The sequence below is a fragment of the Carassius auratus genome, chromosome 46 (assembly GCF_003368295.1).
Source record: "Carassius auratus strain Wakin chromosome 46, ASM336829v1, whole genome shotgun sequence".
In the NCBI taxonomy this organism is placed as follows: domain Eukaryota; kingdom Metazoa; phylum Chordata; class Actinopteri; order Cypriniformes; family Cyprinidae; genus Carassius; species Carassius auratus.
Window position 1 is genome coordinate 523,691 of NC_039288.1, and position 24,220 is coordinate 547,910.

Consider the following 24,220-nt stretch of genomic DNA (forward strand, 5'->3'; position numbering starts at 1 on the left):
TTTGAAAAATGATGATACAGAAGAACTGCGCAAACCAGTCACTTGTCTGAATCTAAATGCAATCTCATGCTATTCAACTCCAGAGCCTTCAGCTTCAACACAGCAAAATCCCCAGTGTTAATTTAACACTCTGAGTGTGGACTCATTTAAACACTGAAGCAGAGTTAAAAGTAACACTGAAGCAGAGTTGAAGTTAATGAGATAATTAAGAAGTTAATTTAGTTATGATTGACCATTATTCAAGACACCTGATGTTAACAAGCAGAATCACCAAACGAGAAAATCACAATTTGTGTGTCACCATTATAGTGGTCAGAGTTTGCTTTAGTTGGGATCTTGGCTTGTGACTTTTACTTTTAAAGTGTGTTTGACAAGCCAACAGCAAAAGTCATCGGGTGGTGATGATTATGTTTTAATGTAATCGTTGTTTGACCTGAATTGCTGAGCTCATTTAAACTCTTTTTGCTAAGTAAAACATCCATTACTGATTGAAACAGCTTTGTTTCCTCAATGAAAGAGTCTGTATTTTCTGTACACTTTGTAGGTATCTTTTTGCAAGTGATTCTGATTTATTTTTTATTTAAGTCTTTATTTTAGGCACACACAGATAACAAGAATCAGCGTATGAATCTCAACAACGGTGACAAACAGCATTTTCAGATAAACAGATCTACTCTGAACATCACAAAACTAGATACAAAAAAAAATGTACATAAAACAGCAAAAATAAAATATAGTTAGAATAAAAAGTTAAAAAGACAGTTCAGCTCATAATTTATTCATGCTGCAATGCATGATGGGAGCCATGGATGAGTTTTTATTGGCTACAACATGCTTTTTTGATGATCACCGTTATTGTGATGCTCACGCTCATTCTTGATGTCTGTGTGTCGAAACTATAAAAAATGTTTTTTTTTTGTTTTTTTTTGTGTAGAACTAACTTTTTTAAAAACATGTCATTATGCAAAAAATGTTGGACCGCTTACATTTTTTTTCACTTAATTTATGTGTACAGTAAAGATACCCGATCTCAGGCACTCAGGTCACTCCATGACAGTTAGTTAAAATCACAATCAATGCCACTTGATTGCTTTTGCTGTGGTCTGTCTCTGTGTTATAAACCAGTTACCACAGCCACACAAAGTCTAAAATAAATAACTGGAGGGTCAAGATCCCAACTAAAGCAAACACTGACCACTATAATGGTGACACACAAATTGTGATTTTCTCGTTTGGTGATTCTGCTTGTTAACATCAGGGGTCTTCAATAATGGTCAATCATAACTCAATTAACTTCTTTATTATCTCATTAACTTCAACTCTGCTTCAGTGTTACTTTTAACACTGCTTCAGTGTTTATATGAGTCCACACTCAGAGTGTTAAATTAACACTGGGGATTTTGCTGTGGAGGATCTAGTTTATGCTACCGCAAAATCCTTTCATGGGGTGGCCTCCATAGAGAATCAAAGTCCTTCTGCCAGGCGGAATTAATGATTTTAAGATCTGCACAAGGAGACAGTTTCCCTGAAGAGATTCAAAGTCTTAGCAATGGAAAATCTCTGTCATCATCAAGTCGTTTGGTAACATTAGCCCCAAAATTTGATACGGTAATGCAAGTTATTCGAGTGGGAGGCCGACTGCGCAATTGCAATCAGTTGGAAATAGAGACAGTTCATCCAATAGTTCTGGATTCAAAACATCCAGTTACCAAGCTGCTTATTCAAAAATATGACAGTAACTTAAAACATCCTGGTGCAGAACGTTTGTTTGCAGAGTTGAGGAGGAAATACTGGATTCTCAGAGGAAGAGAGGCTGTGAGAAAAGAACAACGTAACTGTACAGAGTGTCAGAAATGGAGAGCTCAACCAATACCTCCACGAATGGCAGATTTACCTCCAGCACGTTTACGTTTATATCAACCACCCTTCTTCTCTACAGGGATGGATTGTTTTGGGCCACTTATTGTCAAATTGGTCAGAAGAAACGAGAAAAGATGGGGAATATTGTTTAAGTGTCTAACCACAAGAGCTGTACACATTGAAGTTCTAACCAGCCTCGATGTTGATTCTTTTCTGATGTCTTTAAGACGTTTTATCTCCCGAAGGGGAAAGCCTGCTGAATTGTTCTCTGATCAAGGGACAAATTTTAAAGGAGGAGAACGAGAACTTAAAGATGCATTCATCGCCCTGCACCCAGACCTGAGAGTCAAATTAGCTGAGTATCAGATCAAATTTTTCTTTAATCCACCTCATGCACCACACTTTGGAGGCTCTTGGGAGAGGGACATTCGGTCCATTAAAACTGCTCTAAATGTTACCTTGAATTCACAGACTGTAACGCACAAAGTTTTGACCACCGTCCTTGTTGAGATTGAGGGGATTTTAAATTCTAAACCTTTGGGTTATGTGTCCACTGATGTGGCCGATCCGGATCCTATCACCCCAAACCTTCTTCTAATGGGGCGGCGAGACCCTTCACTTCCGCAGGTCATGTATCATGAGTGTGAATTACTCAGCCGACGAAGATGGAGGTCCTGTCAAATCCTTGCTGATAGGTTTTGGTCACAGTTCATAAGAAATTATCAACCCAGTTTGCAAACCAGGGTAAAATAGCAAACTGACACTGATGCACTCCAGTTAAAGGCTGTTGTCCTAGTGGTGGACCACCAGTTGCCTAGAGCACTTTGGCCTGTAGGTCATTTTATAAAGATGATTCCTGGTAAAGATGGAAGAATACGTACGGCAGAAGTGAGAGTGAAAGACAGGACGTATCTTCGACCAGTTAGTCGGCTGATATGCCTCCCTGCTGTCCCTAACAGTAATGCTTAGTTTAACGTTATTGCAAATTTGTGGGACAAATTTGGGGGCGGCTGTTCTGAAGGAACTGAGCCAGTAGAGGGCGATACTGACTGTTATATATGTCACTCCGCTTCCTTTAAATATGTCACCTCACTTCCTCTTTGAGCACATGGGCATGATGGAAGCCATTTGAATGGTAGTTGAGGCCTAAGAGCAGTGATGGCCTTTACAGGGTTTTTGTTACGTGGACTGTGTGCGTGCATCAAGTTGCCACACAAACTTTGATCCACATGTTGAGCCATCAAATAAAAGCAACTAAAAGGAATTTTGTGCATTCTCATCGATGCCCCACAGTGATTATTATTTTACCAGTTCTTAACAAACTTCAAAACATACGTAACGAGTTCTGATTGGGCCAGCGGTTCCTGTGTTGTGATTCGACACCTGCTTAGAGCACGCTGCCCTCCTGGAAAATGAATTGGACTAGATTTGAGAAGCAAGTGGGCAGGAGCACGTGCTGGAGATGTAGTTATAATCACAGGAGCGTTTTTACTGACGAGATGCGCATGAAAATCGCATTTGTTTTTTTTTTTTTGCACAGCCCTAACATCTAGTTAACAAAGCTAAACAGCGTTGCCCTTTGTGTAATAAGTTACAGAAACTGTTAAACGCACCAACTTAAATAATAAAATACACTTACCGGTTGTGGTCCATAAACAATGCCTTCTCCAGACAAAGAGGGAACTGCTCCATCTTTCAAGAATAATCTATGTGCGAATCCGGGATTAAACTGATTGAGGAAGTTGTCCTCAGCAAGCTGTCCTCAGCAAAATATGCTGCACATAGTTTTACATGTGGATTATAATTTTCAGTAACCGAGTTAAACATAAATTATAACCATTTATCTCCAAGTACAGCGCCCCTGGAAAGCCCAAACAAGATGATTGGACTGAAAATAACAGCGTTTCTATGACACGGCGACAAACACAAACGCAGCTCTTTCTCTTCTCCGTCGGAGCACAACAAGACCACGCCCCCTTTTTGTGAATTCATGTGGGCGGTGGTTAGTCAAAAAACTGTTTTAGTGACGTCATTACTGCACGAACTAGAGGGATGTAGTCCAAACGGGTCGTTTTTTGTATACGAATTCTGTTAAATAAAATATCTCGCTTAGCATTGAACTTTGAGCTTTAGAATTTTACAGATATTATTTATACTCTAACAACAACATTACACACTAACTAAAGTTTAAAACATGGGATCACGAAGAACATGACCTTTAAAGTGACTGCGCCTAATTTAGCTACTAGCTGCTGTAATGTTAATCCAATGATAGAAAAATGAAAAAAATTAATAAAAATTAATAAAAACACACTAAAGCTGTGGATTATAATAATTTTTTGTTGGCGAAATACATCGAAACAGACGATTTGGTGTCTAAACTGTAAGTCACTTAATATTAAGTTGCTGTTTATATAACTACACGCTGAATAAAATCATCACCTTTGTAATCATGCTAATATTTGGAGAAAAACTGCACTCTTTGTGTAATATTGGTTAATATAGATATTAAATTATATAAATATGTAATATATACTGGGGCATATTTGAATTCTGAGGCATTAAGACTAAATCACGTGCACAAATCTAACCTACTAGACTACATCACGTAGTGCATGCGTGCACAGAATGGGTGTGTTTTTGTTAGTTTTTTTGTAAAGTGAGATGCATACTCGATAATATCAGATCGTTAAATCAACAATTACGATATCATAGACTACATATAATGCACACCCTACAGCACTGGCCTGATTGGGTAAGTGACCATTCTGTCTACTGTCCAGACCGTCATTCACACTAGCCTCGGGTAATCAGGCAGTCCTTATTGTCGAGCCCTGGAAGGGCCCCTCAAGAGATAAAGCCCAGGGGCCCCTTATAGTTTTATAGTTTATTGGTTTGTTTGAACTCAGAGGGAGTGTCAGCCATATTAAAAACAGCTTAAGTCATTTGTTGATTAATGTGTATTGGAGACGCGAACCGTTTAAAACGATTAAGTTCGATTTGGTGAACTGGTTCAAGAAGATTCGGTTACATCGAGTTCACGAACCGGGTATGACAAACTGCTTTGTTTTGAACTGTCCCACAACAGACACGGAAGAGAAGACAGTGCTGAATAAAGTCATAGTTTTTGCAAATTTTTGAGCAAAATTTATTTTCGATGTTTCAACAAATTCTAACTGACCCTCTGATGTCACGTGGACTACTTTGGTAATGTTTTTCTTACCTTTCTGGACATGGACAGTAGACTGTACACACAGTTTCAGCTGTTCATCACAGAAATAAATTACACTTTAATAGAGATTAACACAGAAAACAGCTGTTTAAAGTTACATAAAAATCATACAGTATTACTGTTTTTAATATATTTATGACCAGAGAAAAGAAGACTTCTCACTGGCCCCAAACTTTTGAAATGCTAGTGTATATTATATATGCATTTAAATGTTTGTAAAAATGAGAAATTTGTTTAAAAAGTGAACATCTGTGTAGTTGTTGGTAATATTTGTGCACCTGCTGTCAGTCACTCCAATCAGATGTCCAGATGGACAGACGGCATGTTCTGATGGATCAGCGTGTTTTTCTCAGTCGGACCTCTGTGATGGAGCACAAGACTGTGCTGACGGCACTGATGAGAGTCAGACTGTCTGTGGTGTGTACTTAGGACCTTTTTTAATATATCAGTGTTTTTAAGATGCATTTATTGCGACAGATAAAGACATTATTTTATGTGTCTTTCATGCTGTATAGCAACAGAGTGTGATGGTCAGTTTCTCCTTCTCGGTCCGACCGGATCCTTCCACTCTAAGAACTTTCCCGAGGCCTATGACAGTCCCACAGCCTGCCGCTGGATTATACGGTAATATGATTATATGATAAAATCACACGCATCTAGACACACATTCCAATTTCACAAACTCACACAGACTTTCTTTTCACCCGCAGAGTGACTGAGGGCTTGGCCATTAAAATAGTCTTTCACACTTTTCACACGGAGCACGGCATCGATGTTCTGGAGCTGTATGAGGGCACCGGCCCCATGAAAACATTGACATGTGAGATTCAACCATAAAACAGAATTACGGGAAGGTTACAGACTTCTGAAGTAAATGTAAACGTCTCTTTCAGACTCTCTCTCGGGCACATCACCTGGAGAAGCATGGCTCCTGTCTCATGAAGCCACCATTGAATTTAATGCAGACTACAGCAACAGCCTTCAAGGATTCAGCGCTTCTTACACAGAAGAGGACTTCAGTCACCTCTCCAGTGGGTTCTGGTTTCAACCAACCCCAAAATTTCGATACTGCCAATGAATGAATCTTTTTTCAGCATTTATGGAATGTTCTACATTGACTTTTGTAGGCCAACTTGGAGGTCTTATCACAGAAAATAAGCTCTGTGAAAAACAACAGCTCTTGTGTTTTGCTTACCTAGATCATCTTCACAAATGCACATGACTTTCATGAATTTTAACACCTCTCCAGAAGTAATCTCCAAGTTTGAGTTAGAATACTTTGCACAGTGAGAGACATAGCAAGGCTGTGAAAGTGACAACCTTTAATGTCTCCAAAAACCTCTGTAGTCCCATTTATACACATGTTAGCACCTTTACAAAGTCACACAGGAGTATTACTGATGTGTTTGATGTTGTAGTATAAAATTAGCTTTTATTTAACACACTTCATTTAACCAAAAACTCCCCCAAAATGCCAACCTACTTTTTTTTAATCATATTGTGATTTATTACTGAAATGTAAGGTTTTGATTGAATTCTATTGTCTTTGGTAGATGAAGAGAAGATAAACTGCTCCTTTGAAGAGAACTTCTGTCTCTGGAAGCAAGAGTTTTATGATGATGGCGACTGGTTACGAGCACAAGGCGCTGTTCTCCCACCCGACACCGGCCCAAGCTTCGACCACACGATTGGCAACGAATCAGGTGCCATCAAATACAGCAGCTATACTCTAAACAATAAAAGACTGAACTTCCTCCTCCTCAGCTGTTGATCTTTAGTCTATGGTCGCTCATAGATGGGCCTGTGGGAAAGTTGTGAAATTTTGGCACTCGGATAGAGGACAGTCTCATCATTAACCACAGCAAATTTGAAATCTCTAACTCAAATCGTCTTGCGCAACCAACAGTTAAATTTCAAATTGCAGCTTATGATGTAATGTTCCATCCAGAAAATTATCCCGCCATTTAGAACTTTTCTTTTATACTATTGCTCCAATTTGAATGACAATTGGCTCAGATCATCTTCAGAAAATCCTGGCAAAAAATAATAAAATTCCTGTTGATTAGTCGAAGCATTCTTGAATAACACATGTATGAATTTGACGAAGACCACACAAAAATGGACGCGAGGCTATATCTCGCAGCGATTTAAAGTATTCAAACCAAACTTGGCGTGTGTTATAATAACCATTACCTGAGGCTACCTGCACAGTTTCGACCTACCTAGACCTACTTTTCGCCACCTAGTGGTCAGGAGATAGGAGAATAGCTATTATTTCGTACAACTTCTGAACAGTTTGGCCAAAAATCACAAGACTGGCCTCTTTAGATTAAATGATACCTATATTTCACAAAGTTGGTCATTTTTTATTTTGTTGTAAAATGCTATAATATAATGAATGCATTGGCATATTGTTATGTAACTCAGTATGTGTGTCCAACATCATGCCCTGAAGGTACTCAAAAAATGTTGTGGCAAACATTATAACAAAATTCATTTTAAAAAGCCTCATGTTATTGATTTTGTGTTGATAGATAAAGCAATTTTAATTTACCGCATTAATGAATTTGCTGGCATGATGTCAAACTCCATCTATATCTCTGCAACACTTCCACATAGTGAAACCAAACTTTATATATGCCATTGGCACTTAGATACACTATTGAATTCATATCACTAATGAATGATTTTTCAGCAATTAAAAAAAAAAGAAAAAAAAAAAGTTTAATTTTGTATATTTATTAGGGCCGGGACTCGATTAAAAAAATGAATCTAATTAATTAGAGGCTTTGTAATTAATTAATCGAAATTAATCGCATTTGTATTGTATATAAATATTTGACCTGAGAACAGTGAGAAGTAATTTTTTTCACATGGATTTATAGTATACCACTGAATAATGACTGAAAACATAAGCTTAAGCAACAAAATATTGTTTATTTTTGTTCAACCAAGTCTAGCAGACCAGTGCAATTTTTGCCATGAAGTGTAGCAATAGCATATTTAGAAACAATTTAGAAATAGTACATTTCAGAAATTCAGGAAGCTTATAGGTGCTGGAACCTTCTGTAAAGTGTTTTTTAAGTAAAACACAATACTGTCAACTACATTCAAAACATTGGAAACACTGACTATTAGACATTTCTCTAATAGACTATTAGTCATTTCTCTGTTGCTTCAGAGGCCATAACATACTAAGTCCAACTCTCAATAACCTTGGCCAAAACAATAAAGAGTTCAACATTAACTGCCAATTGCACCAACAAAATAATACATAGTTCAACATAAAGTGTAAAGTCCACGCTAGCTGCTATATGTTTTGCGTTGAGGTCATACTTGAGGCTCAGTGTGCTGCGGTGATATGCGAACGCTAGTTGGTGCTCCAGTATAATCGGTCTGCCGAAACTCATCCAGTGAGAAACGTTCCGCGGTGCAAAAATAAGTTATTAAAAATGCGGTAATTTTTTTCTGTAATTAATTAATCTTAATTAACGCGTTAAAGTCCCGGCCCTAATATTTAGGATACTTGGATTTCTTATTGTTCTTATTTGTATAACAGATGTACTGTAACAAGCATAGATTTTCATCTCACAGGGACCTATATTGTGACCCCTCGGACCCCTGGAAGTTGGGAGAAAAGGTTCCGTATCTTCAGCCTTCCTCTGACTCCAACGGATGAATCAATGTGTCTGCAGTTCTGGTTAGTTTTTCTCCCCAGGGTGACATTTGGAAATATTTAGCTTGTTTGTGCACATTCTATGAAAATAACTCATAAAGGTGAATTCAGATGATATAATGTTAGAATTAATCAAGTGTCCATTCTAAAATGTACTTGCATATAATATAAATGAGTAAATTGGAGAAAGCGTGCTTTTCTGACCCACAAGACTAAAGTTCAGCTTATTTAATATAAATTTATGCAAAATAAAATAAAAAATATTTAATTGTAAATATCATGCAGTTTTCTGAAATGTCTCAGGTTACACATGTAACCATGGTTCCCTGAGATTAGGGAACGAGACGCTGTGTCCTTTAAAGGGTGCTATGGGAACGTTGTCAGCGTGACTGGTGTCTGATGAAATAATGACAATGAACTTGACATTGGCAGGCAGAAGCCTATGACGTAAGCAAATGAGACACTGCCGCTATAAAAGGGGACCTGTAGAACACATCATCCTCTTTTTTTGTCCTGAGACATTCCCTTTTGAAAAAGAACTCCATGCTGTGTCCTCTAGAGGGTGCTATGGTAACGGTATACCAATGCTGTTCAACCAAGGGATACATACTTAAGTAACTGTTTCCCCAAGTCAGGACTTGAGGAACAGCATCCCTACTATTGAAAGTGCTAGGCTCTACGACAGGCTCAAGTTCCAATCATCATAGACTAACTCACCCGCCAGAGTCTGGAGCTCTAAGAGTGGAGGTCTCAGCATAACGACTCTAAACCGAGAGGAGACCTAGCTACACTCAACGCCAGAGGCAGGTAGTGAGGCTAAAATAAAAGAGCCTACTACTCACATTACTGCCTAATCTGAGCTATGGGGAGTGGAGGCTTCAGCAGAATGACTCTCTAAAATGAGAGGAAACCTACCTGCTTAACCCTGGTCGGTGAGCTCTTAAGAGTGGAGGTCTCAGCATAACGACTCTCTGACTGAGAGGAGACCTGGCTCCACTCAGCACCAGAGGCTGCTAGTGAGGCTCAAAGAAAGAGACAACAAACTCATATCACTGTCCATGACGTAGCTCTGAAGAGCAGAAGCTTCAGCAGGATGACTCTCTAAAACGAGAGGAAACCAAACAATGCTCAACCCTGTCAGGGGAGCTCTTAAGGGTGGAGGTCTCAGCATAGCGACTCTCTAGAACGAGAGGAGGCCTGAAAAAACTCAGCGCTAAAGACAATTAGCGAGGCTCACAAAAAGGAGCATACAAACCAATATTGCTGTCTAAGTGGAGCTATGAGGAGCAGAGGCTTCAGCAGGATAACTCTCTTAAACGAGAGTAAGCCTAACAACACCCAACCTATTTGAAGAGCTCTTAAGAGTGGAGGTCTCAACATAACGACTCTAAATCGAGGAGATCAGACTACTAAAGCTAGACACAATTAGTGAGTGTCACAATAGAGCCTATATACTAATAGTTCTGTCTAAGTGGAGCTCTAGGAAGCCGAGTACACTGCCAAAGACTCAGAAGCTAGAGAACTATGCTAGGAGTACTAACCATGCTCCTAAGTGTCGTAATCGGAATGAAGGCCCTCAGATGCGGGACGTACTCGAGTTGCCTGAAGAGCCACTCCTCAAGGAGGCACACAAGAGCCTAACAAGCTAGCAGCCACAGAGCTCAGTTGAAAGAGCACTAGGAACTGTGATCTCAGCACAGCAACCCTCAAGGGAGGGGAGCTACCAGGCTCAAGAACAGCTGAGAGGATGAGGAGGCTCAGAGGAGGCTCAAACGAGAGCCTAACAACTCAAAAAACTTTTTTTTTTAATCCAAGTCAGGATCCTCCTTTACCAATAATGTAGATAACCCACATTATACACAGTTATTATACAACTATTGTGTAAAAAATGTGGGCAAAAATTAATTCTGGAAGAAAAAGCATTCCCCGACAGATTCCTTCCATGCCCCACCTACAATCCCAGTGATCAGCCTGATCAACTGCCTTGGCAGCCACGAGACCTGATACACAGGTGAGAGGCGCTAAATTCTCAAAGAGAATCAGGCATTGTCAATGCAATCACATCTCGCAGCGTGGCTATCTCACATCCGAGAGCCGTACACACTCTGTTCAAACACTTAATTCCCTCGAGAATCAGGCAAGAACAGAAACTGCGGCGAATGCATCACATTAAGCTCGAACACGCTCATGCAAACGCTGGCAAAAAGCTTGATTACAGACCTCTGCTCTAGTAATTCTGCGAATGCAACAGTGAGTGCACCATTCTCTCTCGTGTATCAAACACATATGTGCTTCGTACACAAGGTCTCTAAAACAAAAAAGAGGATGATGTGCTCTACAGGTGCCCTTTTATAGCCTCAGTCGTTCATTTGCTTAAGTCATAGGCTTCCGCCTGCCAATGTCAAGTTCATTGTCGTTACTTCATTAATGCTTCAGACACCGGTCATGCTGAGAGCGTTCCCATAGCACCCTCTAGAGGATGCAGAGTGGAGTTCCCTTTCGAAAGGGAACATTACATCCAGCTCACATTCCATTAGTAAAATCTTTTATTGAAAGCATGCATAGCTGTAAGTGTTTTCAGATTTTCTCTGTGCTCTTTTAGGTATCATATGTTTGGTGTGGAGGTTTGGCGTCTGACGGTCACGGCACAGAAAGGCTCATCCATCACCGACCTCTTCCAGAAAGAAGGGAACTATGGTGACAGCTGGAATTACGCTCAAGCCACGCTAAACATAGATGCTGAGGCTGTGGTCAGTTCATGAACAAACCAGGATTAAACTTCATAATGTAAGAAGATTCAAAAGTAATCAGATGGCTGTGGGGTTTGTCTTTAGGTGGTGTTTGAAGCACAGAAAAGGGCGGGATTTCAGAACGACATCGCCCTGGATGACATCAGCATTGTGTCTGGTTCTTGTGGAGTGGCCCCTCCGGAGCCGACCCCAGTCCCTACTCCCACCACTCCTCCTTACATACCACGTGAGCCATTATACCTGCTGCAGTCACTCATATGCCATGTTTATTAAAGGAGTTGCATTTATGTAACGAGTTTAAACGATTTATCATAGAGGACTGTGGGGGACCTTTTGACCTGTATGAATCCAACTCAACATTCAGCTCTCCAAACTACCCCAACGGCTATGGACACGAAGCTTCATGTGAGTCCTTGAGAGAATACATTCACTTTTAGCCATAATCAGTAAGAATGCAGAACAATTTATGGAAGATCGTTTCGGTTTATACGTTTTGGTCATGATCTTGTTTAGGTATGTGGACTTTACATGCTAAGGAAGGACAGAATATCCAACTGCATTTTCAAGACTTTGCTTTAGAGATGGCTTATGATGTTTTGGAAATCCGAGATGGAGTGACACCCAACTCAGAGTTGATAGGTGATGTTGCATATATTTACAAATGTCTTAATTATTGAGGCATGCATTAATATCATAGATAATGGAGGGATAAGTGTTTTAAGAAAAACTCTCTCTCTCTCTCTCTCTGTTAAAATGTAATGTATTTCTGTGATGTGCAGCTGTATTTTCAGCATCATTACTCCAGTCTTCAGTGTCACATGATCTTCAGAAAGCTTTTCCAATTTGATGATTTACTGCTCAAGAAACATGTCTGATTATTATAAATGTTGAAAACAGTTGTGCTGCACAATATTTTTGTGGAAACTGTGATGCATTTGATTTATAGGATTCACAGATGAAAAACATTTATTTGAAATGGAAATCTTTTAGAACATTATCAATTATTTTGATCAACTTAATGCAGCCTTGATGAATAAAATAATTAGTTTCTTTAAAAACAATTTGATATTCTGATATTTTAATAACAATTGTAATATTTCACTGACTTCTGTAATGAAATACACACATACTATTCCAGTATTCAGTACCTGAGTGATGTGTGTTTTGGTCATCGAAGGTGTCTTAACTGGGGATCGTTCCTTCCCGGATCTGTTTTCCACAAGCTCTCAGATGACAGTCATGCTTTTCACGGATGAGTCAGGCAATGACAGAGGCTTTCTCGCCAACTTCAGCACAGGCTTTAACCTCGGGCAGCCAGGTATATTTTCTGTGTACTATATGAGCATAATCACATGGAGAGATGGCTTAAGAAATGACGTAAAGCTGTGGTCACTATGCAGATCCGTGTCCCAGCGGTCAGTTTCAGTGTGGCACAGGAATGTGTGTGTCCAGCTCAGGTGTGTGTGACGGAGCAGAAGACTGTGCTGATGGCTCTGATGAAGCTGACTGTGGTGAGCCAACAATCTGAACCATAACAGATCCAATCAAGCCGTTCATGCTTGTGACCACAGGCTCTGCTGTCTTTCAGTGCATATAATCAAAGATAACATCACTGCAGATGAACGACTGAGACTTCAGGTCCAGAATCATCTTTATACGGTGTGTGCTCAAGACTGGAGCTCTCAGCTCTCACACTTCTTCTGCCGATACCTGGGCTACAGGTAAACACCTAACCATTGAATACAGCAGGAAAATTAACACAAGATGACTGCAAAGCCTGACATGTGAAATTATTATTAAATATTGAACCTATTGATCAAGATTTGTATTTGTTTTTGTTAAGTATCATATTTGATGCATCAGGCATTTATTATGGGTCATATAGTCTAACAAAGTGAAAATATGGATTTCATACTTGGAAAAATAGCTCAGTTATTATTATTAAATGGCTCAAACTGAGCAGAACTGTGAAATTTGGCGCAGCTGCTGACATTCATATGAACAAAACATAAGATGCGTGTTAACAATTCATCTAACTCTTGCATGCTTTTAAAAAAAAAATGTCCTTGCTCCTGTGTTCTCCTCCTCCCCCTCCTGCATCAACTCTAATTCCTGATGACTTTGTCACATTTTTCATTACTAAAATTAAAAATGTCAGTGCACAGTTTTCCATACCACAATCTGCCAAGCACATCTCACCATCAAACATAAACTCATTCACATCCTTCTCTTCACTCTCTGAGGAAGAAGTCTCCAAAACTAATCCTTTCTAATCATCATACTACTTGTCTGCTTGATCCTATTCCATCTCATCTCCTTCAAGCCATTTCTCCTGCAGTTGTACCTGCACTCATTCACATAATCAACACATCCCTCCACACTGGTATTTTCCCTCAGCATTTAGACAGGCACGTATAACTCCATTACTTAAGAAACCCACCCTCAACCCATCTCAATTAGAGAACTACAGACCAGTTTCCCCTCTTCCTTTCATTGCAAAAACACCTGAACGAGCTGTGTTCAACCAAGTCTCTGCATTTCTCACACAGAACAATCTCGTTGACAGGAACCAATCTGGTTTCAGAAGTGGACATTCAACTGAGACTGCCTTGCTCTCAGTTCAAGTTCAAGTTCAAGTCTGCTTTATTGTCAATTTCATACAGAGAATCGAAATTGCGTTACTCTCAGACCCCGGTGCATACAGATAACATTAACATTAAAGCCTAAAAAAATAACAAGATCAAATATAAAATGTAGATACAATTATACAATAAGGGAATTATAAAAAAAGACATATAATAAAAGTAAAAGTTAAAAATAAAGTTAAATAAAGCAGCGCAAGGTAAATGACAGATATAGTGCAAATCAATGAAGTGAACAACAGTGCAGTTAAAAGATTTTTTAGTGCAAAAAAATCACTTATTAAAAATATCTTAAGTCTGATTAAAGTGACAAGTGACAAGTGACCAAGAGCAGTTATTTAACTGACTGATGAGGTAGTTCCATGCCGAATGAGGTAGTGAGAGGTGAGTGAGCAGACCAATGCTGCACAAGTGACTCGTGCATGTCATCATATAATTAGTGGGGGGGGGGGGTTCATAGTTCAGTGGTGCCTGGGGAAGAAGAGGGGAGGGGGGGCAGGTTCGGGAGGGAGTTCAGCTTCCTGACAGCCTGGTGGATGAAGCTGTCCTTCAGTCTGCTGGTCCTGGCCTGGAGACTCCGCAGTCTCCTCCCTGATGGCAGCAGGCTGAAGAAGCTGTGTGATGGGTGGGTGGGATCACCTGTGATGCAGAGGGCTTTGCGGGTGAGACGTGTTCCATAAATGTCCTGGAGGGAGGGTAGAGAGACACCAATGATCTTCTCAGCTGCTCTCACTATGCGTTGTAGAGTCTTTCGGCAGGACGCGTTGCAGGCGCCATACCACACAGTGATGCAGCTCGACAGGATGCTCTCGATGGTGCCTCTGTAGAAGGTGTAAATGATGGGGGGTGGGGCTCTGGCTCTTCTCAGTTTGCGGAGGAAGTAGAGACGCTGTTGTGATTTCTTGGCCAGTGCTGCGGTGTTTTCAGTCCAGGAGAGGTCCTCTGTGATGTGCACACCCAGGAACTTGGTGCTGCTCACTCTCTCCACAGTCGCACCGTTGATGGTCAGAGGAACGTGCTGAGTGTGTGCTCTCCTGAAGTCTACAACAATCTCCTTCCACCCAGCCAGGCGGCTCACCTCACTCCTGTAGTTTGTCTCATCTTTGTTGATAATGAGACCCACCACTGTCGTGTCATCTGCAAACTTAATGAAGAGGTTGGAGCTGTGTGACGGTGTGCAGTCATGGGTCAGTAGAGTGAAGAGGAGGGGGCTCAGCACACATCCTTGGGGGGCCCCAGTGTTCAGTGTGATGGTGCTGGATGTGTTGCTGCCGACCCGTACTGCCTGAGGTCATCCCGTCTGAGGGAAGTTGAAGCTCTAAGACTGGCAAGAGCAGAATCCAAATCTTCAGTACTTATTCTGCTTGATCTGTCCGCTGCTTTTGACACGGTTAATCACCAAATCCTCCTATCAACCCTACTGGCAAAGGGCATCTCAGGAACCACACTCCAGATAGGTCCTTCAAAGTATCTTGGAGAGGTGAGGTGTCCAAGTCTCAACATCTAACTACTGGGGTGCCTCAGGGCTCAGTTCTTGGACCACTTCTCTTCTCTGTCTACATGGCATCATTAGGTTCTGTCATTCAGAAAAATGGCTTTTCATACCACCGCTATGTTGATGACACTCAACTCTACCTCTCATTCCATCCTGATGATCCGACGATAGCTATTCGCATCTCAGCTTGTCTAACTGACATTTCTTGCTGGATGAAGGACCATCACCTTCAACTCAACCTTGCCAAGACAGAGCTGCTTGTGGTTCCAGCAAACCCATCGTTTCTTTACAATTTCACCATCAAGTTAGGCACATTAACCATAATTCCTTCAAAAACAGCTAGAAGCCTTGGAGTTATAATTGATGATCAGCTGACTTTCTCAGCCCACACAGCTAAAACTGTCCGATCCTGCAGATTTGCTTTATTCAACATCAATAAGATCAAGCCTTTTCTTTCCGAACATGCTGCACTACTCCTTGTTCAAGCTCTTGTTCTGTCCATGCTGGACTATTGCAATGCTCTCTTGGCAGGTCTTCCAGCCAATTCTATCAAACCTTTACAATTAATCGTAACGCGGCAGCAAGATTAATCTTTAATGAGCTGAAAAGAATATACGTCATACTTCTGTTTATCAATTGTCACTGGCTTCCAATAGCTGCTCGCATTAAAATTCAAGGCATTGATGTTTGCCTACAAAACTACCACTAGCTCTGCACCCATTTACCTAAATTTGTTACTTCAGACTTATGTGCCCTCTAGAAGCTTGCGTTCTGCAAGTGAACGTCGCTTGATTGTTCATCCCAAAGAAGCACAAAGTCACTTTTACGGTCTTTTAAATTAAATGTTCCTCCTGGTGGAATGACCTCCCCAACTCAATCTGAGCAGCTGAGTCCTTAGCCATCTTCAAGAATCGGCTTAAATCACATCTCTTCCGTCTTTATAATATTTTTGTATTAAATCTGTTTTCTTTTCATTTATTATACAATTAACAAAAGAAAAAATAAAAAGAAAAAAAAAACTCTTAACACTTAAAAAAAAGACCTCTAACACTAGCTTGCACAAATATTTTTCTATTCTATCTGTTTTATTTTTATTTATTATAGTATTTAAAAGCCCTTTCTACGTGTACTGTGTTATGCTAACTGAGACTTGTTATAGCACCTAAATATCATTGTTCTTTTGTTGTTTTTGATTGCTTCCATTGTCCTCATTTGTAAGTCGCTTTGGATAAAAGTATCTGCTAAATGACTAAATGTAAGTGCAAGTGTTTAGTTTTATGATCAAAGCTCTGTAGTATTTTTAGTGGGGGAAAATATATAATGCAATGAAATCCAATGTCTAAATATAAGAGGCTTTAGTCTAGTAAGTGTTCATCAGAAAATATTACTAACAATGTGAAATTATTTCTAACATTTAATTTACAAAAATCAGTAAAGCTTTCACAGAAAAGACTTGTGGCACACAAGCTTGATTTTAACAATTAAACTACAATCATTTTACTTGCTAAAAAAGTATACTGTAAATATCAATCAGATGACAGAAGTTCAGAAGCGTTTATCTCACAATTGTAATATAAACTCACAATTCTGAGAAATAAAGTCGCAATTATGAGGGGAAAAAGGGAATAGAAAAGGAGTCAGAATTGTGAGATAAAAATAGCCTAAAAAAGTTATTTTTAGTTAACTTAAATACAATACAAAATTGATTTCTATAGCACATTTAAAACAAAAGGCGCTGACCAAAGTGTTTTCCAGCATCATACAGTCACAAAAAATTAAAATAAATCTTGATCACCCTAATCTATTTAAATTGATAAAAGCTATAGTAAAAAGATGCGATCTCAATCTAGACTTCAAAGCATCCACAGAATGTTATTGTCTGCAGGTCAGGAGATGCTTGGTTCTCCAGCGCTGTGGATGCAGATGCTCCTTTTACAACTGTGAGTGTGAATTCCAATGGCTCACTGGATCTGAAACCCAGGTAATCACTGAAATAACCATTACTTTTTATTTCTTATTAGCCTATAAAATCTCATAATTGATTCTGTTGTGTCTTTTCAAAGTGACACGTGCCTCAGCGAGAAGATTGTATCTCTGCACTGTAACAATCAGCGTAAGTTTGAAAGCTGCAGCTCGACTTCACAAACTCACCATTAAATCAGGAGAAACCCAACCTGTCTTGTCGTTTACACTGTTTCAGCATGTGGCGCCCGTAAAGTGCCCTTAAAAAGAGAGACTGAGGTGGAGACAGGAGGAAAGCAAGAGGGCAGAATCGTGGGCGGGCAGGATGCTCAGAAAGGGGCGTGGCCATGGATTGTATCTCTGCGCTGGTTGGGCGGTTACGTGTGCGGAGCCACATTGATTGACAGGGAATGGCTGATTACAGCCGCACACTGTGTGTATGGGTAAGCACTGAGTTTGATGTAGTCAGTTTAAAAAGAGGAGCATGCAGTGAGTCTGAGAAACTAAAGAAAGAATGTTGATCTTGTAGAAAGAACGTGCACCTGTCAAATTGGGCAGCGGTGTTGGGTCTTCATTCTCAGTTTGGCTCGGATGACTTGAACAAACAGGTCCACGCAATAGATCAGGTGATCATGCATAAACACTATAACAGGAGAACCAAGGAGTCGGACTTTGCTCTGATGCATTTACAGACACCTGCCAACTTTACGGGTATGCATGCAAAACTTCTTTTGTTTATACAAATCTTGCATTTTACGATGGTGCATGTTCAAGGTTTCTATTTAAATTAAATGCCATTCTTTTGAACATCATGGAATCTTTAACACTGAAGAGTGGAGTAATTATGCTGAAAATGCAGCTGCGCATCACAGAAATAAATGACAGTTTAACAGAGATTCACACAGAAAACAACTGGTGGTAAAATTAATGTAATGATGCTTTTTCATCCATGATTTGCATATGACAGTTCTTAGTGTAAGAAGTATACTTTAATATTTGTGTATTAGTAGTAATTAATTGCATAAAGAAAATCAAGCCCATTTTTGGCCCCCCTTTATGAAGTTGTGACTTGATTTTCATGACATTCCCCTTTAGATTCTGAGTGAAATATGACCTGAACATTTCTTTGTGGATTCGATCTTTAGGAGTTTTAAATGCACCGATTTTGTACATATTCTCGTTTGATTCGTAAGGAATGATCTCACAATCAGTAACAAGATAATTTTTTCTTCTAGATTACATTCAGCCCATCTGCCTCCCAGATCCTGGCGCTCCGGTTGAAGAAGGAAGGAAGTGTTTTATTGCTGGCTGGGGATTTCTGGCTGAAGATGGTCAGATATAGACCTCTGTGCATTTACTTTAAAGTTTTTCTGAAACAAACTGAGGTTTATAAGAGGTGTGTTGTTGATCTCCAGGTCCCGTAGCTGATGTGTTACAGGAAGCTGTTGTGCCGATTTTAAACAACAAACAGTGTCAGGAATGGCTGCCGGAGTACAGCTTCAGCGAGCGGATGCTTTGTGCTGGCTACGCTGACGGAGGAGTGGACACCTGCCAGGTGTGTTCTCTACACTATATATGTGTGTCCCTGGAGCACAAAACCAGTCTTAAGTGGCTGGGATATATTTTTTTAGCAATAACCAAAAATACATTGTATGGGTCAAATTTATTGATTTTTTAGGTATTAGATATTAAGTAAAGATCATGTTCCATGAAGATATTTTGTCAACTTCCTACCGTAAATATATCAAAACTTAATTTTTGATTAGTAATGTGTTTGCTAGCTTTTATATGATTTATAAATCTCAATTTAAAAAAAACCTAACACTTAAGACTGGTTCCCTCGAGAGAACAGTCTCTCGACATGGCATTAACTACTTGGGGACTCCTTTCCTTCCTAAACTGCCTGAAATCTTATTGCACAATGCCAGTGAAGTTGCAACAATCACTGGCCAATGCCAGCCAAAACGGGGAATTGGGGCAGGGCCCCGCCACAATATGATGCAGGATATTGGCTGCATAAACTCAGAATCTTCTCTTTCTTGCGTCTCTCAACTTTCTCTTCACAATATCCCACAGATTCTCTATGGGGTTCAGGTCAGGAGAGCACAGTAATACCATGGTCAGTAAACGATTTACCAGTGGTTTTGGCACTGTGAGCAGGTGCCAGGTCATGCTGAAAAACGAAATCTTCATCTCCATAAAGCTTTTCAGCAGATGGAAGCATAAAGTGCTCCAAAATCTCCTGATAACTAGCTGCATTGACCCTGTCCTTGATAAAACACAGTGGACCAACACCAGCAGCTGACATGGCACCCCAGACCATCACTGATTGTGGGTACTTGACACTGGACTTCAGGCATTTTGGCATTTCCTTCTCCCTAGTCTTCCTCCAGACTCTGGCACCTTGATTTCCGAATGACATGCAAAATTTGTCCAAAAGTCCAGTGCTGCTTCCCTGTAGCCCAGGTCAGACACTTCTGCCGCTGTTTCTGGTTCAGAAGTGGCTTGACCTGGGGAATGTGGCACCTGTAGCACATTTCCTGCACACGCCTCTGCACGGTGGCTCTGGATGTTTCTACTCCAGACTCAGTCCACTGCTTCCGCAGGTCCCCCAAGGTCTGGAATGGGTCCTTCTCCATAATCTTCCTCAGGGTCCGGTCACCTCTTCTCGTTGTGCAGCGTTTTTTTGCCACACTTTTTCCTTCCCACAGACTTCCCACTGAGGTGCATTGATACAGCACTCTGGGAACAGCCTATTCGTTCAGAAATGTCTTTCTGTGTCTTACCTTCTTGCTTGAGGGTGTCAATGATGGCCTTCTGGTCAGCAGTCAGGTCGGCCGTCTTACCCATGATTGCTGTTTTGAGTAATGAACCAGGCTGGGAGTTTTTAAAAGCCTCAGGAATCTTTTGCAGGTGTTTAGAGTTAATTAGTTGATTCAGATGATTAGGTTAATAGCTTGTTTAGAGAACCTTTTCATGATATGCTAATTTTTTGAGATAGGAATTTTAGGTTTTCATGAGCTGTATGCCAAAATTATCAGTATTAAAACAATAAAAGACCTGAAATATTTCAGTTGGTGTGCAATGAATCTAAAATATATGAAAGTTAAATTTTTATCATTACATTATGGAAAATAATGAACTTTATCACAATATGCTAATTTTTTGAGAAGGACCTGTATCTGGCAATACTCATGCCTGGTGTCAGGTGTTGGACCCCTGCAGCCGCGGCAAGCTCTCGACATCTCGCACACACCCACGTGCTTGTTGCTCAAACAGATGCACCACCACAGAAACAAGAATGAGATGTATTATAACATAACTGTGGCATTAAACTCAGTTTGTGAGGGCTCGTTTAAAATACTGGACATATATAGGTCATTCAGATTACTTGTTAAAGTGCAATGCAGTACCTTATATCTACAGACGATGTACGTCTGTTTGTGGAAGGAGACTTTGTAACGGCCAAAATTATGTATTTTGCATGCATCACATTATAGTGCGGCAGAGCAAACATATCATCCATAGTGGTTCTCATGTAGTCCTTCTACGTCATCACCATATAGTGAGTGTTATAAATTAAGTGATCAATCTTTAAGAGAAGGACTACGTGAGAACCATTATGGATAAGTTCGCTCTGCCGCCTTGTTATTATTTTGTCTTTATTTGTAAGCCAAGAAAGAGTTAATCTATATAAAATGTATGAAAAGAGTGTGTTGCCGTGTAGCAGCCATTAAATCCAAGTCGAAGAGGACAACTTCAGCGACTAAAATCTCTAATCCTCTATTGCGTGCTCTCGCACACGTTGTGTGTGTGTGTGTGTGAAATATGGTGCTGAAGTGAAATAGCTGGGCAGTTTCATAGTCGAATTATAATTGGCCTAATAAAAATAAAAATAGTTATTATTATTATTATAATCTAATACATTCATAGGGGAATAAGCCTAATATCGTCTTGATTATCGACAGAGAAATCGGCACAACCCTACCGCCCTGTGTCTTTTTGTGAGCTTTAGTTTCGGCGCAGACCACCCTAGTTCAATCTCCTCACAAAACAAACAATAGAAGTGGTCCCACCTAGCGAGAGAGAGAGAGAGAGCGGGTTTTACATCCATTACTTTGTCGTTCCGAAGAAATATGGTGGTCTCTGTCCAATATTACATTTGAGACCCATTAAATTCAGCGCGCTGAAACCATGGCAGAACCCCGACTTGTCAAGACGTCAGTGTTTTTAGTCACTACGTACTGGCCAAACAGGCCATGGTTTCTTGATCTTCTGGAAATACTAGTGGTTCCCCCGTGGCCAATCCCGCTAAGATGAAATCTCCTGTCTTAGGTGGAGAGCTTGATATAGCACCCCAACCCAAAATAATGGAAACTTCAGGTGTGGTTGGTGTGCGGGAACCAGTAAACCCGGGTTCGTTGTCTCAATGCGTGATGGACACGATTGCGGAGGCGCGAGCCCTTTATTCAAGATGCCTGTACACTTGTAAATGGACAGTGTTTGAGAGATGGTGTGAATCCAATGGTCAGGACCAGGGAAACTGCCCTGAATCTGACATTCTGGATTTTGTGCAACAATGAATGGACGGTGACAATATGCCCTCCATGCTTAAGGTTTACGTTGCTGCTATCTCAGCCTTTCACGCTGATATTGACGGGTGCTCAATTGGGAAACACTATCTATTGATCAGATTTTTGAGAGGCGCAAGAAGACTAAAACCCTCCTTCCCCCCTACAATGCCATCCTGGGATCTGGTTCTGGGAGCACTAGCCCTCCCACTATTCGAGCCACTTAAGTCTTTTGGCTTGAAGGAGCTCTTGCTTAAAGCCATGCTGCTCCTTGCCCTTGCTTCGTTGCCCTTGCTTCGCTCTCTGTGGATGTGGACTGCATGCAGTTTGGACCAGTTGATTGTAACGTCATGCTCAAGCCAAAATTTGGCCACGTTCCTAAATCACTCTCGACACTGTTCAGAGTGCAAGTGGTGGCTCTTTCTGCTTTCACTCCAGAGTCCGACACTTAATTGGATGTAGCCCTGAGTCAGGTTGTGTGTTTAGTGAGGGCTTTACGATTCTATATCATCCGCACAGCTCAGTTTCGGCAATCGGAGCAGCTGTTTGTATGCTTCGGAGGCAGCGGCAAAGGGCAGCCTGTCTCTAAACTGTCCTATTGATGTCAGAGCCCATTCGACGAGGGCTGTCGCCTCCTCGTGGGCGTGGACTAAAGGAGTTTCTATCAAAGATATTTACATATGGCGGTTGGATGGTCTTTGCAGAATACCTTTGCCAGATTCTCCAATTTGGAGGTGCAGTCATTAACCTCACAGGTCCTATCGGTGAGTACGAGCCGTGGTTCTACCTGCAACCAGTTTCAACTAGTTCCTGTCAGGAGATCGCGAGTGGGACCATCGTCAGGTTCAGACTGTGGCACATCAATGCGGCCATTCTCTATGTGTGTTATATTGTGCCCGGCATTTCCGCTTTTCCGTTTTACTACATGCTTGTATGTGTTCACAGGATTGTAATGTCTTATCTTTGTATGGCAACGGTGCTGCATCTCTCTCTCAATAAGAGACCTGTCTTCAGACATGGATTCTAAGTATTGAATCCCTATTCGGGATTAGCCTTTTTACTTTGCTGTTTCCACTGCGTTGTTCTACACAGTTCCCAAAGCATTAACGCTATTTGTCCAGAGACTGTTCTCGAGAGGGAATGTCTCCGGTTACTATCATTATCAGATTTTAAAACAGAAAACCATTATTTTAAATAGTAATAATATTTCACAATATTACATTTTTTTTCTGTATTTTTGATCAAATAAATTTAGCTTGATGAGCAAAGGATACTTCTTTAAAGTAAACATTTTCATTGTGAGCTATTAAAAGTGGATGTTTTTATGTGAATTTGTAAAATTCTTGTATTTATGTGTGTGCTCTTGGCAGGGGGACTCTGGGGGTCCTCTGATGTGTGAAGAGGCCGGCGGCTGGGTTCTTGTAGGAGTCACATCGTTTGGTATCGGATGTGCTCGACCGCAGCGGCCCGGAGCATACGCTCGTGTCAGTCAGTTTGTTCAGTGGACGGCAGAGAAACGACGCCTCTATTCAAACTGGAGAGGGCTCTAATCATTTCCCATGCAGACACAACGTATCCCGCGGCTGTTGTTCGGTCATTTCAGACCGAAAAAAAAGTCTTGATGAGTTTTATGGCAGTCACTATGTGAACACTAAAGATACCCATGGACTTGGTTTGAAAAAGCTACATGAAGCTAAATATTCCAAGAAATTGTCTTTGAGATTGTCTTAATATAAATCCAAATCCACAACTTAATAAATATAAATGTTTATGTTTAAAAACAACTAGAGCATTTATAAGTCTTTTATATAGAGCTCTACAGGAATCTAGTGGCTAAACCATGGAACTACAGGAGTTTTTATTTTGTCACTCCCACCAGATGGATCTAATCTGCATTCTAAAACTGGATTTTAAAGGAATTGCCTCTGTTTTAACATGAAATACTGCCATAATTGAAAAATATTGAAAAATATAAAAAACAATTCCCCAATGGGAAATATCATAATTATTGCATAAATATTCATTAGTACCA

At 40.4% G+C, this 24,220-nt stretch overlaps 1 protein-coding gene across 1 annotated transcript in view; it reads left to right on the forward strand.

Moving 5' to 3' along the window:
• The window catches only part of LOC113063808 (enteropeptidase-like), a 30,796-nt gene extending 6,630 nt beyond the window's left edge, over nucleotides 1–24,166 (forward strand). The window contains exons 6-25 of the mRNA XM_026234141.1: nucleotides 5,381–5,509; nucleotides 5,608–5,716; nucleotides 5,803–5,912; nucleotides 5,986–6,123; nucleotides 6,646–6,795; nucleotides 8,687–8,792; nucleotides 11,371–11,518; nucleotides 11,603–11,744; nucleotides 11,834–11,923; nucleotides 12,032–12,157; nucleotides 12,696–12,836; nucleotides 12,919–13,029; nucleotides 13,107–13,239; nucleotides 17,541–17,636; nucleotides 17,719–17,768; nucleotides 17,856–18,060; nucleotides 18,147–18,328; nucleotides 18,853–18,948; nucleotides 19,033–19,172; nucleotides 23,559–24,166. Of these exons, the coding sequence (XP_026089926.1) occupies nucleotides 5,381–5,509; nucleotides 5,608–5,716; nucleotides 5,803–5,912; nucleotides 5,986–6,123; nucleotides 6,646–6,795; nucleotides 8,687–8,792; nucleotides 11,371–11,518; nucleotides 11,603–11,744; nucleotides 11,834–11,923; nucleotides 12,032–12,157; nucleotides 12,696–12,836; nucleotides 12,919–13,029; nucleotides 13,107–13,239; nucleotides 17,541–17,636; nucleotides 17,719–17,768; nucleotides 17,856–18,060; nucleotides 18,147–18,328; nucleotides 18,853–18,948; nucleotides 19,033–19,172; nucleotides 23,559–23,738 (2,582 nt within the window). The 3' untranslated portion in view covers nucleotides 23,739–24,166. The remainder of the gene's footprint in view (nucleotides 1–5,380; nucleotides 5,510–5,607; nucleotides 5,717–5,802; nucleotides 5,913–5,985; nucleotides 6,124–6,645; nucleotides 6,796–8,686; nucleotides 8,793–11,370; nucleotides 11,519–11,602; nucleotides 11,745–11,833; nucleotides 11,924–12,031; nucleotides 12,158–12,695; nucleotides 12,837–12,918; nucleotides 13,030–13,106; nucleotides 13,240–17,540; nucleotides 17,637–17,718; nucleotides 17,769–17,855; nucleotides 18,061–18,146; nucleotides 18,329–18,852; nucleotides 18,949–19,032; nucleotides 19,173–23,558) is intronic.
• Nucleotides 24,167–24,220: the final 54 nt, after the last annotated feature.